Source organism: Haematobia irritans, chromosome 3 (genome assembly GCF_050003625.1).
Source record: "Haematobia irritans isolate KBUSLIRL chromosome 3, ASM5000362v1, whole genome shotgun sequence".
NCBI lineage: Eukaryota > Metazoa > Arthropoda > Insecta > Diptera > Muscidae > Haematobia > Haematobia irritans.
Window position 1 is genome coordinate 106,924,890 of NC_134399.1, and position 19,508 is coordinate 106,944,397.

Sequence of the window (19,508 nt, forward strand, 5' to 3'; positions counted from 1 at the left end):
CACTTGCAAGGTAGAATTAGTAAAATAACTTCAATTTTCTCTTGTTTCTATACGCTTGATCGTATACGGTCAAATACACAGCGAAAATCAATTGAAGTTTTTCATAAAATTTTTGATTTCTATGGAATCTTCGATTTAGGGCCACGGTTGTCACTCGAGCCAAAAATAATCTACCAAAATCTGAAGAAAATTTTATCAAAGGAAAATTGTTCTTCTACAAAAAGGGAGAACTTGTACACAATGGTCTTTGATAGCATATTCCTATAGAAGAGTCCGTCATATTATATTCTATAGAAAAATTTCTCAAAATTTTATTTCTATAGAAAATTTTTTCACCGTTTTATTTCTATAGAAATTTTTGTCAAAATTTTATTTCTATAGAAAATTTTGTCAAAAATTTATTTCAATAGGAAATTTTGTCAAAATTGTATGTCTATAGAAAATTTTGTTAACATTTTATTTCTATAGAAAATTTTGTCAACATTTTATTTCTATAGAAAATTTAGTCAAAATTTTATTTCTATAGAAATTTGGTCAAAACTTTATTTCTATAGAAAATTTTGTCAAAACTTTATTACTATAGAAAATTTTGTCAAAATTTTGTAAAAATTTTATTTCTATAGAAAATTTTGTCAAAATTTTATTTCTATAGAAAATTTTCTCGAAATTGTATTTCTATAGAAAATTTTCTCGAAATTGTATTTCTATAGAAAATTTTTTGGAATTTTATTTCTATAGAAAATTTTGTTAAATTTTTTTTCTAGAAAAAATTATGTCCAAATTTTATTTCTATAGAAAACTTGTAAAGTACATCTTATGTGGAGAGGAATATTTTGCAAAATCTACCAAAACATCAAGAATTTTTGGGGGTGATCATGAATTAAGGTACTTTTCGCTCTAGGTCGCATAGTATAGAAGACCAGTAAAAGTTTTTCATATAAAATTTCAATATTTTCAGGATTTTGGAGTCCTCGATCTTACGGGCATGATCACGAATTAAGCTCCACTTCTTTCTAGTTTAGAATAAAATAAGTTTTTCATATAGAAAGATTTCAATGGAATTTTCGATTTTATGGGTTGATCACGAATTAAGATCCTTTTCGCTCTAGGACGCAGAGTTTAGGATATATGAGCAAAAGTTGTTCATATAAAAATTTCAATATTTCCAGTATTTCGATGGAGTTTTAGTTTTTATGGGGGTGATCATGAATTAAGGTCCTTTAATATAGTTCACTCCCAGATCATTCCCCGATCACGAATTAAGCTCCTTTTCGAAATAAGTGCAAAACAAATTTCTCATATAAAAATTTTGTTCTTATGTTATCAATTAGGTTGGGAAGCGCAGGCTTAAGGTGGGTATTAAGTTCGAGTTTAGCCGCTAAAATCGTAAATTTTTCACGACTACTTTTCTTTAATAATCCATTTTAAGGAATATACATTTTGTGAAAATTTGCTTTGGGATATTCCCCATCAAGTTATAATGAAATCTGCGACAAATATGTATAATTTTATGACGGTTTTAGTTTTCACTTTAGTGAAAATTAGCGGCTAAACTCGAACTTAATACCCACCTTTAGGGAATGAGCAAAATTTTTTCATTCAAAAATTTCTATTTGGACCATTTTATTTGAAACATTTTTGATTCTAGGGCTATGGTAGTAGTTTTTTTTCCATTTTACGGCGGTTTCAATTTGGTTAGAAACAAGGTCGTTTACCAATTCCTCTAAAATAAATTTCGGTTTATTTCATTAGTGTAGTAACAAACTGGTGGTGGAAATTATTCAATTTTTACCGGTCTTGAGACCCAAAATGTGTCATCTTTCCCCGCAAAATTTTTTCATACAAAAATTTCTATTTGGACCATTTTATTTGAAACATTTTTGATTCTAGGGCTATGGTAGTAGTTTTTTTTCCATTTTACGGCGGTTTCAATTTGGTTAGAAACAAGGTCGATTACCAATTCCTCTAAAATAAATGTCGGTTTATTTCATTAGTGTAGTAACAAACTGGTGGTGGAAATTATTCATTATTTACCGGTCTTAAGACCCAAACTGTGTCATCTTTCCCCTCCAGACATATACTGAAGGCTATGAAACTTCAACCTAGCTAGCGATGGAACATGTATAGCTACTCTTGTATATATTGGTATCTTGCATCGTCTTTTCGGTTAATTTCAATAAAATAATCGTGAAAATTTCAAGGCGACAACCGAACCTATTACTGCCCTAAATTCGCTTGTCGAAAATCTTTACTATTTCAATAAAATAATCATGAAAATCTCAAGGCGACAACCGAACCTATTACTGCCCTTAAAATCAATTCCTTCATCATCTAAGAAATCTCGTATATAGTTGTAAATAATAATACATTCATTCATTCGGACGTAAAACCAGTCTGTGTTGATATCAGGCTAACATAGAAATAGCACTACAAAGATTTGCAACTAAATATAAAAAATATTTACTTCCATATACAAAAAATTAGAGTAAATTTTAAGCCTATTCCATATATAAATACTTTCGATAAGCTGTCATTAAACCCAATGCATAAATGCAAATAGGGCCATTAGAATATAGAGCAATAATCAATTTCTAATAATAATAAAATACTTTTTATATCCATCCGCCTACCTTCCTACTTGGCAGTGATTGATAGCAGCATATCTGATGTGTGTCCCATCTGTAATCACGGGTCACATGACACGTGTCACCTTTTCGCTTGCCCAGCCCTTGTTGTCCTAATTCTTTTTATTTTAAGACAAAAATTGTCCATCAGAAGTACATCCCATTTAAAACGATCTATCGATTTTTGTGGGAACTGTATCAATATTTTGAATTACTAAAATAATTGATTCTGGAATGGTAGCCAATTAAAGTGTATGTTCAACAAAAAATATCTCTGTGATATTTAATTTTTAAATCTATTTATAATATATAAAAATATACTAACAATATGCATCAATGCTAATTCGTAGATATTTACTGTGAATCGGCAATTTCGCACAGCCGTGCCAGCAGACTTGTTAATTGCAGTAAAGAATTTAGACCATCAACTACTTTCATATGCGTAACTCCAATCTCTCGTATGAAATTCAATTTCATGTGTTCGTCAACATTAAGTCGTTTGCATACCCGGAATATATTTCCAATGATGTCCTCGGCAGCATAACCAAAACGCCATAGTTTGGCCAATATCTTATAAGCCTTATGTATGTCATTTTGGGCACAATGTTGAAGCATGTCTTGTATTAGCATTGGATGTGGTTCATCACATACTTTGAAAACATTTGCTCCTGTAATTTTACCGAATCCCTGCGCTGTTGACTGCAAGTTGTTTAAGGCTTGACGCATATCACCCTGAGCAGTAAAAACAATAGCTTCCAGACCCTCGTCATCATACTCTAATTCTTCGCGTTGGCACACTTCAATTAGTTTAGCCAAAATCTGGGCATCGGACAATTTGGTGAAACGTAACATGGCACAACGGGATTGAATGGGTTCAATAATTTTCTCACTTGTATTACAAGCTAGGGCAAATCGCGTAGTGTTACTGTAAATTTCCATAGTTCGTCTTAGAGCTTGTTGGGCACCTTCGGTCATGCTGTCTGCTTCATCCAAAATTACAATCTTATGACGCCCTCGTGGCAGAGTGACTTTTTGTTGGGCAAACATTTTTATTTTATTACGCACTACATCGATGCCACGTTCGTTGGAAGCATTTAATTCCAAAACAGCCTCTTTATAGCTGTCGCCCAAGAGAATACGGGCCAGACATTGTATAGTCGTGGTTTTTCCCACTCCAGGAGGTCCCTATAATCAATCAAAGAATACGTTTATATGGTAGATATACTGTGTGTTCCCACATTCGAGCGAAGTTTATCTCAGAATTTGGAAGACCACCAGGCGTTCATTAAAAGCTACAAACTGTGTAAACTCTATTTGCTAACTTACCGCAATAATAATATTGGGAGCATTGCCTTGAGTAGCAAACACTGAAAGCCTAGCCACTGTATCTTCATTTCCTACAATCTCGTCGAACTTTGCCGGACGATACTTTTCGATCCTGAAAAATTACGACACCAATAAATACAATCAAATAAATCCAGTTGGTTTATTACTACCATGGCAAATTCCGTTTCTTGATTTCATCCGCAGTCAGTTCTACTTCTGGCATGGTTAATAAATTATTTTCTGTTTTCTTTAAGAAGTAAAATTGTTCACAGCGCCAACTAAATTGTTTATACCGCCAAAAAAACTATATCGAAGCAAAGTTGCCAAATAAAAGTGCATGAAGTATTTGTATTGCCAATTTAGATATGATATATTATCAAGGTAGTAACATAGACTATGAAATGTATAGAAGTCTCATGCATTAAAATAAAGATGTGGATATACAGAATTTTATATGATTTTATACCTCATACACATTTGTGGATTTTGGAAGTGTAATGTGAATGACGTATTACAACATTTGGAGTTTTATCAAAAGGACAAAGGAAAGAAAACAAAATTAAAGGTAAATTCGAAATCACTCATTTGCACATGAAAAAGTGCCCTATACGGACAAACTACAGAAAGAAAGATATAGACGTCTCAAGTTTATCCACAGCGCTGTAGTTCAGTGTCATCTTTTTCTTCTGCACACGAGTGATTTTTTAATTTGTCTTTAATTTGTTTTCTATTCATTGTAACATGCAGTCCTGTACATCCACACTTTTTTAATGCAAATTGACTGATTTGTAGGCAATTCTCGTTTTCCAAAAAGAAATTGCGTCACTTGACGATGCAATTGAGTGCGATGATTGCGCATTGCAAATTATTGTGATTTGACTCATTGTGAATTGACTTGAGACGTCTATATATTTCTTGGTCAATGATGAAATGTTCCTTTTATGTTTGTAAACAAAAGGCAAATACTAAATACGCAAATATACGAAATCTTAATTTTTACACTTTACGATTCGTAAAAATATGTTGGTGCTAAAAATCGAGAAATTTTGCGTATTAAACTACCATATTCAAAACCAAAATGAATTCGACTCTTCCAAAGATGCTATGTAAATCTTTGCTCTTCGTATTTAGAAAAATCTGGCAGCATTACAATAAGTATAGTGCTGCCATTTCTCGCTAACTTTTAATACGGTTTAATACAACCGTCGTCTGTGTTCAATTGAATTGAGTGGCAACGGAACGAACGGTGTCGGCGTGAGAAATAGAAAAAAAAATAATTGCATAAACTTACAGAAGAAATCAACAAAATACAATGGCTGCGAGACTAATTCAGAAGATTGTAAGATTCATTCTATATATCTGACATTGCATGTCTTTTTGAGTAACGTGAAAATGTTTAACTTGTTCCCTATATGCCTGCGAAAATTTTTCCTCTCTTCCTGTACGTCTGTTGTTCTTTTTGTTTTAATTTTAGTTAAAAATAATTGGAATTAATGGCTCCCGGGAAACAAAAGAGTTATCCTCTTCCTTAAAGGTACAATAAAGGATATTAGTTTTAATAGTGCAACTACATTCGTGTTATTAGAAAAGATGTTAGCTCCGAAATATTCTTCATATGAATCCATATGAGAGATGGGGTACGGCCAATATTTTTACATAACACTGATTGGATAGAAAATTTCTACGATTTATAGCAGGTCGTCGATATTAAACATATATTGAGGGGAGAGAGGACAAAACTAGTGCAACCCTAATATGTATATTCAAAAATTTTGCTACATATACAAGTAATTCATTTAATATAAATTCCAGAATGAAATCTTAACCTCAACTCTTCCTAATGAGAGCCGCAGCAAGTCCATAGGTGCCCTTCATATGACACGGGACTAGATAATATAACTATAAAATTTAGGGAAAATAATAATTTAGACATTTTATAAAGACCTTACTTGGTTGAGAACATTTTGGAAAAAAAAATTATGTAATTGTAGCGTTTTGAGAAAAACAATCTTACTTTCGGCGGTTACCATCGATTAGATCTGAGGAAAGGAAATACCACATTGAATGAGCATTGGGAGATCGGCGGTCAAATAACCCTACGTTAAGTCGCTGTTGATGTCTCCTTTTTTCCAGCATGGCGAAATATAAACTCTATAACCTTTCCGATGTTTGTGTTCTCTTCGCTTTGGAGATGAGCTGTCGATTTTGATTTTCAGGGCACATGGCATATTAGAGAGGCATTCATGGTGCAATGGTTAGCATGTACCAAGCACCAAAATGTCGTAGGTTTAATCAAAGTTTCGATCGAATACTAATAAATATTTAAGCGGTGGTTAATTTCCTTTTCGGCTTTTCTGTGTATTTCAAAGTTTCTCTACGCGACTTTACCGTGTTGGGAAACGTTCGGGTTCGGATTTGTCTATAAAAAGGAGGTGCCTTGTCGTTGAGATATACAGAATCGCGCAGCATCCAACTATAAGAGAGAAATTAACCACATGTTGTACCACCATGGACTGCATAGTTTAAGTGTGCATAAAATATCGGGCAGCCACTATACCTGACCTAATTTCCCTAATACAAAGAATCCTTTATCAGAAATATGTACATTCAAATGTGGTTGTATACTATTTCAGAATGTTCGGTACATATGTGTCTCCAGAAAAAATGCTTATAAACAAAGCCCCTCAAATGCGTAGCTTTACTAGGTCATTTGGAATGGATGGCTTTAGACGCTTTGGTCATTCTATCATTCATGCTATTATTTATTATTAAATCGATCTCTGTCCTTCTTCATTACACATACTAAATTTAAAAGGTGTTTCGTTAAGCCCTTTGTTTAGGCGAAGCAGCAGTTGAATACAATTCAAATTCAACTCCTAGTCTATGCTTCCTTCCTATGGACTTGGCTTTGCATTATATCTATAATTTTAGTTTTTGGTTACATTAAGAACTTCATTAGCGCCGTTTTTTCAACCCTGGATTTAAAATGTATATCTGCTGTCCAGAATGTTGTTCGATCTTGAACATATCTTAAGGGAATATCTAATTAAAATAATTATATAAATAATAGGATAAAAAAGGCATTTAATAAAAACCTCAAAATATTAGGATAATAATTCATGTACTAATATATTGCACATTGTTCTGTTACTTTTATTAAAAAGCAATATGCTTATCATGTTTCTATATTTTTCATGCTCCTATATTTTTTAGGTTAACACTGCTCCCGCCTCTGGACGTGCATTTTCTTCGGGTACACGCAAAGTTACCCTCATTCCTGGTGATGGCATTGGTCCTGAGATTTCTGCTGCGGTGCAGAAAATCTTTACTGCTGCCAGTGTGCCCATTGAATGGGAAGCCGTTGATGTTACACCCGTTAGGGTAAATATAAACAGAAACTAATATGGTGCTAAAATAATTATTAACCATTTTATTCTCAATTAAGGGTCCTGACGGCATGTTTGGCATTCCTCAAGCTGCCATAGATTCAGTTAACACAAACAAAATTGGTTTGAAAGGCCCCCTTATGACTCCAGTTGGCAAAGGTCATCGTTCTTTGAATTTGGCTTTGCGTAAAGAATTTAATTTGTATGCCAACGTAAGACCCTGCAGAAGTCTGGAGGGTTACAAGACATTGTACGATAATGTCGATGTTGTCACAATTCGTGAAAATACTGAAGGTGAATATTCCGGCATTGAGCACGAAATTGTTGACGGTGTTGTCCAGAGTATCAAACTGATTACTGAGGAGGCCTCAAAACGTGTGGCTGAATACGCTTTCCAATATGCTAAAAACAATAACAGAAAGAAGGTCACTGTCGTACATAAGGCTAACATCATGTAGGTTCATTGGGAAATGGTGTCTGAATTTCATAATAAAATACATTACTCTTACTCTTCATAGGCGTATGTCTGATGGTTTGTTCTTGCGCTGCGTTCGTGATATGGCTGGAAATTTCCCTGAAATCCAATTTGAAGAACGTTATTTGGATACAGTGTGCTTGAACATGGTGCAAGATCCCAACAAATACGATGTTTTGGTAATTACTATTACTATTATTTGTTTTTAATTTAGTTTATCTAGGAAACTGTGGTTTATGTTTATATAGGTGATGCCTAATTTGTATGGCGATATCTTGTCTGATATGTGTGCCGGTTTGGTAGGTGGTCTAGGATTGACACCTTCCGGTAACATGGGTCTCAACGGTGCCCTCTTTGAATCCGTAAGTTGAAAAATATTTAAGCAATTGTAAAATGTAATGTATTCACGCACATTTTTTAATAACTTCAAGGTTCACGGTACTGCTCCCGATATAGCTGGAAAGGATTTGGCCAACCCCACTGCCTTGTTATTGTCGGCTGTCATGATGTTGAGACACATGAAACTAAACTCTCACGCTGATAAAATTGAGCAAGCCTGTTTTGCTGTCATTAAAGAAGGCAAATATTTAACCGGTGATTTGGGTGGTAAAGCCAAATGCTCTGAATTCACAAATGAAATTTGTGCTAAGCTGTAAACTTTCCAGCGTCAACTATGCCACAAAACTCATTTCATTTAAGCCAAAAAAAAAACGTTCACCTTTTTAATATAATTTGAATAGAAAGAAACTCTTGAGAAAAAAACCGATAGTATTGTATGTTCGAATACCTACTTAATGCAATTTAATGCAGATTTTAAATATTTTTTTTTATCAAAATATAAAATTGCCAACATCCTTCCATCCTTATTTGCCGTATTATTATTTTATTTTATCATTATTATGTATAGTTTTGTTTAGTTTTGTCCAAAAGAAATGTGCTGTTATTTAATCATTTAGCCAACGTTTTAATTTATATTCATTTATTTTTCCTCAGTCTGTTTTGGCTTCATTTAATTTAAAATTTCCAAGAAATTTATTTGAATGTCAAAGGACACATCTTACTGAAACGTATGTGTAAAGCAAAATTATTGCACATATTCGTATGAAGAACAATACCATAACAAAAAAATAGTTGTCATAATACACATAAAAAATTGTTGAAATAAATATATATGAAAATACATAATATTAATTAAATTATCGTTTCATGTTTGGATCGATTTTTTTAAAACAAAAAAAAAAAAAAAAAAATGAAAAAACAAACCGATTGCTAATATGGGATTTGTACTTTTCAGTATATCTGTTAATTCTCTGTAAAGTTTCCGAATATTTTAATCTTCATAAATGACAGTCTTTTGAAGTTTTTGGGGGTCATCGAAATTAGTTGTTCGGTTTCCTTCTTTAAGGTGGGTATTAAGTTCGAGTTTAGCCACTAAAATCGTCGTTTTTCCACGATTACTTTTCTTAATTAATCCACTTTAAGGAATACAAACTTTGTGAAACTTTTCTTTGGGCTATTCCCCATCAAGTTATAATAAAATTTGCAATAAATATATATTATTTTATGCCTTTTTACTGATTTAGTTTTCACTTTAGCGATTTTAGCGGCTAAACTTGAGCTCAATACCCACCTTTAGGGCTCAAGGAAAAGGCCTTCAAGCGTTAAACTAAGAATCTTGGGTTTCTTGCATGTGGGAATGTTCTGGCCATGGTTGTGGATATCCAGCTCTTGGTTAACCTCTTTGGTCCACGATGGGAATATGGCTGCTGTCGACTTCGGGGCAGAAAGTTTCAGATTTCTGTTTATAAAGAAATCCCTCTTTACTTGATATAACTATGGAACAGTTGTCCGCATAGGTTATCAGATGAACATGTGGTGGAAGAGTTCTTTGATGTCTCTACTTGATATAACTATCGAACAGTTTTGCGCATAAGTTATTAGATGAGCATGTGGTGGAAGAGGAGCTCCTTTACGTGGCATAAAGGGTAGCAATGAAGTGGACTGTCCTGTCTGAGTGCACGGAAGACTCGCCTTTGCATCAGGTAGGTACGATCTACTGTCCTGGTTTGCTCGACGAACTGTCTGCAGAAAGCATTCGCTACCCGGGCATCATCCATCGAGTTTGCCCCCCAAACGAAATTGAAATGTTAGCCTTTCGCTTGGAGTTCGAGAGTTTGCGGATAGTAGACCACAACCGTTTGGATCCAAGATCGGACTCCATCAAATGCTTGCGACACTTCTCTCGCTTGTGGGTGGCTCCCTAGCGAGATACAAAGGCTATACCCCCTCCGGCATTCCTTTCTCTGTCCTACCTAAGGACAGTGTAGCAGGATGTTCTTGAGAGACCATTCCTACTGGAGGGTTTAGTCTCCTGGAGCGCGGCTATGAGAATGCCCTTCTTGTCCATGAATTCTGTGATTTCGGTAATCTTCCTTGCCAGCCCATTGCAGTTCCACTGCAGGATCTTGAGGCCACTCAACTGGTTCCTAGAACTGGAAGGGAACGACTGTGTTGCTGAATGTGCTGACAAGGAAGAGTCAGCAGTCTCGACGTGGTTCTATGGTTATTGTCAGAGGTTTGTGAACGCGGAGATTGTTGGGTTCTTCGGCAGCAGGCTCCAACAAAGGGGTATATTGGTCTGAATTCCTGAGACCTGAGATTCTCGGGTGCAGATGGCAACGGATCGATTTAGCTGTCTTACTGAATTTCCTTGTGCAAGCCCGACATAACTCTGGACTAGATATACAGTTATTTACGGACGGACTCATATTTGTAGTTGGTGAGATTTGCATGCTAAAATAAACCAAAAACTTGTTGTATCAACACTTTGTCTCTTCAATTCTTTGTTAATCAAGTATGCTTTGTTTTTGTGTAAGTATTAAAAAAAAATAATTTTTCTGTACATTGAATTTTAAATTTTTCTTCAATAAACTTCGTTTGTCTTTACCCTAAACTTTTGAATTGCTGAATTTTATCTTTGCAGGCATAATATGAGATGGCCTCGCTATAGTGACTACAGGTTATGACATTTGCTATACATCACAGAGTAAAGGAGACGGATTCTGAGCAGACTGGCAGCAAATTCTGCCCAGATAGGAAAAAGGGATGAGATTGGGATTTGGGATGGGGAGAGGGTTTGGTACTGGTATTCCGATGGGGAGGTTGTAGTCCTCGGACAAGGTGGAGTTCCTTGTATCGACTCCGGTATGTAGGATCCACAGCAGTGAGGGTAGTCGTTGTTGTGCTGATGTGATAATCCCTAATACCACTGATTATATTAACCGAATTTTAGATTAAGTTTTGTTAATGTATGAATGCGTATGGGTGTTGGTTGAGTTTCGCCACTATTTTCCACTAGAGGCGCTGTTGGTTAGTTCTTTTTTTGGCTTGTTAGTGTAAGTAAAGCGATGTATCCTCTCTTTATACCCTCCGCTATAGGATGGGGGTATAACATGTTGGCTGATAAGTCCCCGGTCTAACAAAGAAAAACACATTTTTTTGTCAAAATTCGTTTTTATTATTCAACATAGTTCCCTTCAAGAGCGATACAACGATTATTACGACCTTCCAATTTTTTATACCATTTTGGTAGTACTCCTTCGGCCTCAGTTTCGGCGATCACCTCTTCATTGCAGCCAAATTTTTTCCCTGCCAGCATCCTTTTGAGGTCTGAGAACAAGAAAAAGTCGTTGGGGGCCAGATCTGGGGAATATGGTGGGTGGGGAAGCAATTCGAAGCCCAATTCATGAATTTTTGCCATCGTTTTCAATGACTTGTGGCACGGTGCGTTGTCGTTTTTCTTCTTCATATGGGGCCGTTTTGCCGCGATTTCAACCTTCAAACGCTCCAATAACGCCATATAATAGTCTCTGTTGATGGTTTTTCCCTTCTCAAGATAATCGATAAAAATTATTCCATGCGCATCTCAAAAAACAGAGGCCATTATTTTGCCAGCGGACTTTTGAGTCTTTCCACGCTTCGGAGACGGTTCACCGGTCGCTGTCCACTCAGCCGGTCGCTGTCCACTCAACCGGTCGCTGTCCACTCAGCCGACTGTCGATTGGACTCAGGAGTGTAGTGATTGAGCCATGTTTCATCCATTGTCACATATCGACGGAAAAACTCGGGTGTATTACGAGTTAACAGCTGCAAACACCGCTCAGAATCATCAACACGTTGTTGTTTTTGGTCAAATGTGAGATCTCGCGGCACCCATTTTGCACAGAGCTTCCGCATATCCAAATATTGATGAATGATATGACCAACACATTCCTTTGATATCTTTAAGGCCTCTGCTATCTCGATCAACTTCATTTTACGATCATTCAAAATCATTTTGTGGATTTTTTTGATGTTTTCGTCGGTAACCACCTCTTTCGGGCGTCCACTGCCTTCACCGTCCTCCGTGCTCATTTCACCACGCTTGAATTTTGCATACCAATCAATTATTGTTGATTTCCCTGGGGCAGAGTCCGGAAACTCATTATCAAGCCAAGTTTTTGCTTCCACCGTATTTTTTCCCTTCAGAAAACAGTATTTTATCAAAACACGACATTCCTTCTTTTTCCATTTTTTTCGCAATAACAAAAGTTGCTTCATAAAAGACGCTCTATCTCACAAACTAATTGACTTACAGACGTCAGATTTTGACACGAATCATTTGAAGGTTGGTACTATATAAAAATAATATGCATTTAATACTAGCGACGCCATCTATGTGTCAGACCGGGGACTTATCAGCCAACCTATTATTAACTTTGTCATTCCGTTTGTAACACATCGAAATATTGCTCTAAGACCCCATAAAGTAAGTCGGATGGTATTGCAAATGGGCCATATCGGTTCACTTTTACGTATATCCCCCATATAAACGGACTCCCAGATTTGGCTTGCGGAGCCTCTAAGAGAAGCATATTTCATCCGGTCTGGCTGAAATTTGGTATATGGTGTTGGTATATGGTCTCTAACAACCAGAAAGATTGCGATATGTTGGAGATGTACAACCATATAACCTCAGAAATATAGGAGACTTCAGGTTACAACGCGTAAATTCATCAGCTTCACAGAGATCTCTTTTTTACAAAGGCCTTCAATTATACAACAGTCTACCCAATTATATAAAAAATGAGGAGAATGTGAATTTATTTAAAAAATTTTGTATTAATTATATAAGAAATAATAATATTGGTTCATTCTGTTAAATATCTTAATTAAAACGTATATAATATCTACATAATTTGTTAATATTTATAGTATTTACAATACTGAAATAAATGAATTCAATCAAAAAAAAAAAGAGAAGCATATTTCATCCGATTGGTCAACATCGGTCCATAATTACATATAGCCCCCATATAAACCGATCCACAGATTTAGCTTGCGGAGCCTCAAAGATAAGCAAATTTCGTCCGATCCGACTGATAAATATATATAGTCCCCCTATAAAACGATCCCCAGATTTGACTTCCGGAGTCTCTTGGGGAAGCAAAATTCATCCGATCCGGTTGAAATTTGGTACGTGGTGTTAGTATATGGTCTCTAACAACCATGCCAGAATTGGTCCATATATGTCCATAATTATATACAGCCCCCATATAAACCGACCCCCAGATTTGAATTTGCCTCTTGGAAGAGCAAAATTCATCCGATTCGGTTGAAACTTAGTATCTGGTGTTAGTATATGGTCTCTAACAATCATGCAAAAATTGGTCCATATCGGTTCCTAATTATATATAGCCCCCATATAAACCGATCGCCAGATTTGACCTCCGGAGCCTCTTGAATGAGCAAAATTCGTCCGATCTGTTTGAAATTTTGTACATTGCGCTAGTATATGGCCGATAACAACCATGTCAAAATTTTTCCGTATCGATCTATAGTTATATATAGCCCCAGATAAACCGATCCCCAATCACAGAAAAATCACGATTGCCACTCGAGCCAAAAATAATCACCAAAATGTTATTGTCTTAGACAATTTTGTCAAAATTTTATATTTCTATAGAAAATTTTGTCAAAATTTTATTTCTATAGAAAATTTTGTCAACATTTTATTTCTTTAGGAAATTTTGTCAGAATATAATTTCTATAGAAAATTTAGTCAAAAATTTATTTCTATTGAAAATTTTGTCAGAATTTTATTTATGTAGAAATTTTATGAAGCACCTCTTAGTTGGAGAGGAATATTTTGCGAAATCTTCCAAACATCAGTAAAAAATCTGTCATTTTTGGTATATAGCCCCCATATAAAGCGACACATTACAGGTCAAGAACTGAATATAAACGTATTTAAATGACCTTTCTTTTGTCTAATATATATCCCGCCGAACTTACGGCCGTATATACTTGTTATTCTTGGTTTTATTTATAGTCAATACGATTTGGTAAATTCTGACATTGTGGGTATGATTGTTCCATAGTCTCGTAAGGACGAAATGTTAGTGAGCTTAAGGTGAAGACTAAACCTGTGTCCCAATTTAGGAGCCTCTTTGTCGACAGGAATTTGTAACTATAGGCTTCTGATTCGACTAACGAGATGATCTAAAATATCGCTATCCACATTTGTGTCCAGAGAGTATGTACGTCCAATAACAGAGAAACTCTTGGCCAAGTGATAAGCAGAAATGTTGGAGGCAAAATAAATATATAGAGTTGCTACTGTTAACATCCGTCCAAAATACTCAGGGTGAAGGAACAGGACACACTTAGCAACCACACCCTGAACAATCATCTTTTCATACAACAGCAACATTGTACTGGGCAGATGTTATCCGAAATACGTTCTAGCATCTCAACCTGGGAGGAACTGCAGTTTATGGGGCCCTCACCGATTTGTTTTAATTTCATGTATGTTATGCAGCGTGGTGCGCTGATTCTAAAAAGGTTCAATTTTTGTCCCAGAAATGCCCGGGTCTTGACATATAGTCAATAAAAACTTGATATATCTCATTTATTCATTGTTTAATCGAAACGATGCGATTTTAAAGCTCAATATACTTCAAGTTCAGTTCAATGTACTTTCTAAACACAGAAAATTTTACATAAATATCTTATAAAGTTTTGGAGATATTGGAAAAAAAGATTTTTGAAATTTTGGTTGTATCTCGAAAAGTCTTCGATTATACCCCAGACATGGAAGCCTAACTTAACCTAAACATTAAAATGACTAATTTTTATTTGCAGTTTGCTGAATTAGTAATTTTGCATTGCTACTAGAGCAAACAAGTTAAAGTGACAGCAACGACGATAACTTCAGATAAGGTTGACACAAACAAATCAGTTTAAATTTCTTTTATTTAAATAGATATTTCTTAATTAATATGTATACATTTTACATACTACTTATAGCGTTTACTTAAATAAACATAAAGTATCAAATTGAAATTAATATAATTATATGTAGTTATATTCACACAGAGAAAAAGTACGTTGTAATTGTTGTCATTTTGCTAACGTGGAAACTCGAATTAGGTCATTATTTCAACCATATGAATCGTAGGATCACATGAACGAAGCAAACCTTCATCATTTTGCTTTTGTACAGAGACAAATCAGTAATAAAGAATTAAATTATTTAGAATATTTGATGATATATTACACTTGTCTCTGGTAGTAATATGCAACGTTTTCAGTTCTTGAATAACGCATTAGATTCTCTATGCACAATTCTATTTGTATTTGGTTTTAGTATAGTAAATAAATTGCTATTAAGGCTTCATAATTCTTCTTTTGAAATGTACATTTTATATATATATATAGAAATGTGCATATATATGTATGTAATTGCATGTATATATTTATACCTTAACTGAAGTAGAATATACTAAAGAGTTTCGTTATTTGTTGAAAATGTAATACATTTTAAATGTAGAAAAAAATCCATAAATTAAAATATACTAAAATTATTTGCTACATAATTTAATCGAAATTATTTTATTTTTTTTTTTCTATTTATGCTTTTTTAAATTTTGTTTCATAAACTTATATTAGTTTAAAAACTATAGCTATGTATATATTTTTAGGTATGCTTGATAATATTACATTCAACATTTACAAAATTATTAACTACTACGAGTGTTCATTGTCGCATTCGTGTAAACAATCTTTATTGAAGAATTCAATGTACAATCGTCTCGCCGGAGATGACAGAGCATCAAAAATTTAATTTTGGGAATTTGATCAAATTTTGTACTCAAAATTTATATTTTTTTTAAATCGTAAATATTACGATTTAATTCACGAAATCGTTTTTAAGATTTGTTTAAATGAATACGCCAGACAAATATGTCTAATATGATCTAAATTTATCTATAACTTTTTCATAACACTGTGTGTATACATCATGGTAAAAAAGTTCCACACAAATATTTCTCACTGATCAACATAATTGAATGTCGACATAAATTTTCATTTAATGTCCAAGTGGAAGTATATGACAACCATGAAAATTAAACCATATAATTTGTTAAAAAGCTACATATACCACTTTAGCTGAATTGTGAAATAAGGCCCTAAGCCCTAACATAATGTTAATGTGAAATTAGGCCTTTATAAGTAGGACACAATTTTTTTTTTGGTTCTTGATATTTTAGGGGAAAAACTATAATTTTTTTTTACAAAAAGTTGGAAGATGATCTCGTACACACAGTGCATGACGAATGAGTCCTAATTTCTCCTAAATGTTAATATTATATGGTTATAAATATTTTGATTTTTTTTTATTAGGGCGATATTTTAATTTAGTCATTGAAAATACGTGATTCACCGGCAATGGCAGCAGCGGCCAAAGCCTGACCTGTTGCCGGTCGATGTGTTACAAATTGTAATATTTCATTTAATGGACCGGCCGAAGTAACTTTTGAGGCTATATTTGGATCTGTGACGGTTATGGGTAGACCAAGTGCTGAAGATATAGACGATGATTGAGCAGTGACACCAATGGCAGCTAGACTATCATCTAGATTAGAAGGAGCATCACCTCCAAACACTACATTTGACGGTGACACCAATGGTAGCGGTGGTACATTTATACAATTTGGCGAACCTGGTAATCGACTATTTGATGGTACCTCAAGGGTTGACATTATTGGTGATTGATCGAGAACAGCATTAGTTACAACGGCTGGAGGGGTTAAGTGTTGTTGGACCATTGGTGGAGCCTCTGTTGGTTGTTGGAATACTACACTCCCATTATCATCAATCAATTGGAGACCCTGTGATGTGTCGATTGTTAAAACTTCATTGCCATATAAATCGGATCCAGCCATTGCAACGGCAATAATATCACTGTTCACACCTGCATTGGTAATATCTAATATCTGTTGTTGTTCTTCCTGTTGTTGCTGCTGTTGTTGCATATGAAGCGCTTGCAATACTTCATGTGTAAGCACATATTCTGTACCATCATCCGATATAAGTTGTGTATTTGTATCCGGGTTAGCCAATAGATGAGCAAAAGTTGCAGCATCTAATAGTACCTGTTGACCTTCAATGTTTAATAGAATACCATTACTGGCATTTATATCAGTCGTGTCTTCTCCCACCACCGCTTCAACAGTAGTAGCATCAGTCTCCATGCTTTGCAAGTAATCCTGATGCACTCCAATGTTGGTAACATTAGAAATTTCAGTGGAGCTTTCGGTATCATTAGGCCCACCGCCACTCTCTGTATCAGTTATTTTTTTCTCGGATTCCCTTTGGGTTTCTTGAGTATTCGTTTCTTTCATTTCATCGTTTGTACCTTGTTTTGGTCCGGCCTCTAGCACATCAGAGGGTATGGGCACAAGCTCATTTAGTTGATGGTTTAAATACAAGGGTACGTTATCAACTGGTTTACAGGTGTTACCGTTAACCTTACAGAGTAAAAATGTCTCATTATAACCGGGATAGGGTTGAGTGGGTAAAGCTATTAATTGCGTATTCGAATCGATGACACTTTCCTAAATGAATAAAAATAAAAATTTCTCAGTTGGATATAGTATTTTTTGTATTTTTTTTTTTTCAATTTTCCGGAACAAATAATCACAATGGTCCAGACTATGGACACTGTTTTTCTGGGTAAACATTTGATTTACACATAGCGTCCAGGTTTTTCCGAAGAACATTTTCGTTTGGAGCCACCGTGGTGCAATGGTTAGCATGCGCGCCTTGCTTACACAAGGTCGTGGGTTCGATTCCTGCTTCGACCGAACACCAAAAAGTTTTTCAGCGGTTGATTATCCCACCTCAGTAATGCTGGTAACATTTCTGAGGGTTTCAAAGCTTCTCTAAGTGGTTTCACTGCAATGTGGAACGCCGTTCGGACTCGGCTATAAAAAGGAGGTCCCTTGTCATTGAGCTTAACATGGAATCGGGCAGCACTCAGTGATAAGAGAGAAGTTCACCAATGTGGTATCACAATGGACTGAATAGTCTAAGTGAGCCTGATACATCGGGCTGCCACCTAACATAACCTTGTCTCGATATATTTAAAATTGTACTTTGCAATAATTGAAAAATTGTCTCTGGATGCATGTGGGGAGATCGATTTTAAAAAATTGAATTGCTTTAGTGGCTCGAAAGTTACTAGTAATGGAAACCCATATGTTTTGTACTTCCCTGATATCCACCCATATTGGGTGAACTACTTAGGCGTTTAGTTGCGAAAGTCGATCTCCACTTTATAATTGACGACCATGCAGTTCGTACTCCAAAGAAAGAAAAAGTTCTTTTTGCTATTTTATTTACTGTTGACATGGGCAGATCTGTGGGCGTGTAACCATACCCTAATGTAACGGACAGTTTCTCCAACATCTATATATAATTAAGAGAATCTATGCTGCTGTTAGAAAATGTACCTATGCAATGCAAGAGCCTTCTAAGGTTTTTGTTTACCTTTACCTTTAATTCCCCACTCTGACAAAGTCATAGCCCTACTGCATACAATAAAATCACTCCATATGTGTCTTTTAACGTTTAGGACTACTTAAAGTGCCGGACAATTGATCTGTTATGCAAATTTCTAACTCACCTCTTCACTTGTGGTGGACGGCGTTGTTATTAAAAAGCCTTCTGTCGTTTGCTGCACCGGATGTTGAATATGCTGTTGTCCTATTCCAATAATAGGCTGTTGTACAAATTGCAAAGCGGTTTGAGTATTGGTTAGCGATGTGACAAGTGGTGATTGTTGTGCCTGTATTGGTTGAATTACTAGTGGATTTATATTTTGTGGCTGATTCGGACTGTTACCCGAAGTTTTATGAGTCTTTCGCGCACGACTTGAATTTTTATTGAGTACAATTGATGATGGTGATGTTTGTGGTTGTTGTTGTAATTGTAGTAGCTGTTGTTGTGCTGCAGATATTTGGCTATCATCTAGATTTGTGACCATAAGATCCGCTTTTGGAACTTTTGGTTGTATGGCTACAAAGCCTGAAGCATCTCGAGGTATTTTACTTTGTGGTGGGGTTTCTATTGTCATACTTTGACGCCGGCTTGATGCCCTACGTTTCATATTACGGCCATTGCTAGTAGGTTTTGAATTCTTTGTAGTATCTTTATCAGCAGACAATCTTTCATTTAAGGCCTTTGATGATGAATACTGAAATAAAACAAATCGTGATACAGTTATTGTCCAGAATAAAGTTGGTTTTTTATGTTCCTGGAAACTCTATTGGAGAGGGAATTTTGAAAGTAAACGCAAACGTATTTCTTGCCAAT

At 35.2% G+C, this 19,508-nt stretch overlaps 3 protein-coding genes across 4 annotated transcripts in view; 1 reads left to right on the forward strand and 2 right to left on the reverse strand.

Annotated features, from left to right (window-relative positions):
- Positions 1 to 2,877: 2,877 nt before the first annotated feature.
- Positions 2,878 to 4,283, reverse strand: RfC4 (replication factor C subunit RfC4). The gene is made up of 3 exons (XM_075302872.1): positions 4,121 to 4,283; positions 3,951 to 4,062; positions 2,878 to 3,809 (listed from the first exon to the last, which is right to left on the reverse strand). Exons 1-3 carry the CDS (start codon positions 4,171 to 4,173, stop codon positions 2,979 to 2,981), a joined length of 996 nt encoding a protein of 331 aa, XP_075158987.1. The 5' UTR covers positions 4,174 to 4,283; the 3' UTR covers positions 2,878 to 2,978.
- An 849-nt stretch (positions 4,284 to 5,132) lies between these two features.
- Idh3a (isocitrate dehydrogenase [NAD] subunit alpha, mitochondrial) lies at positions 5,133 to 9,007 on the forward strand. Of its 2 annotated transcripts, XM_075302870.1 has the most exons (7): positions 5,145 to 5,289; positions 5,425 to 5,484; positions 7,164 to 7,331; positions 7,396 to 7,790; positions 7,855 to 7,990; positions 8,060 to 8,173; positions 8,243 to 9,007. In XM_075302870.1, the coding sequence occupies exons 1-7, from the start codon at positions 5,263 to 5,265 to the stop codon at positions 8,465 to 8,467; spliced, it is 1,125 nt and encodes a 374-aa protein (XP_075158985.1). In that variant the 5' UTR covers positions 5,145 to 5,262; the 3' UTR covers positions 8,468 to 9,007. The 2 variants fall into 2 exon arrangements, with proteins under 2 accessions (XP_075158986.1, XP_075158985.1); XM_075302871.1 differs by lacking the exon at positions 5,425 to 5,484 and having other exon boundaries at positions 5,133 to 5,289.
- A 6,079-nt stretch (positions 9,008 to 15,086) lies between these two features.
- LOC142232154 (uncharacterized) overlaps positions 15,087 to 19,508 on the reverse strand; it is a 68,384-nt gene continuing 63,962 nt past the window's right edge. The window contains exons 6-7 of the mRNA XM_075302873.1: positions 18,820 to 19,389; positions 15,087 to 17,749 (exon numbers count right to left, since the gene is read on the reverse strand). Coding sequence (XP_075158988.1) covers positions 16,550 to 17,749; positions 18,820 to 19,389 — 1,770 coding nt within the window. The 3' untranslated portion in view covers positions 15,087 to 16,549. The remainder of the gene's footprint in view (positions 17,750 to 18,819; positions 19,390 to 19,508) is intronic.

Coding starts and splice junctions, on each gene's coding strand:
- RfC4 (XM_075302872.1), bottom strand. CDS start 4,173: ATGCCAGAAGTAGAACTGACTGCGGATGAAATCAAGAAACGGAATTTG. Junction 4,063..4,120: donor AAGAAACGGAATTTGCCATG/GTAGTAATAAAC, acceptor GTAATTTTTCAG/GATCGAAAAGTATCGTCCGG. Junction 3,810..3,950: donor CTCCCAATATTATTATTGCG/GTAAGTTAGCAA, acceptor GATTGATTATAG/GGACCTCCTGGAGTGGGAAA.
- Idh3a (XM_075302870.1), top strand. CDS start 5,263: ATGGCTGCGAGACTAATTCAGAAGATT. Junction 7,332..7,395: donor TTGATGTTACACCCGTTAGG/GTAAATATAAAC, acceptor TTCTCAATTAAG/GGTCCTGACGGCATGTTTGG. Junction 7,991..8,059: donor CCAACAAATACGATGTTTTG/GTAATTACTATT, acceptor ATGTTTATATAG/GTGATGCCTAATTTGTATGG.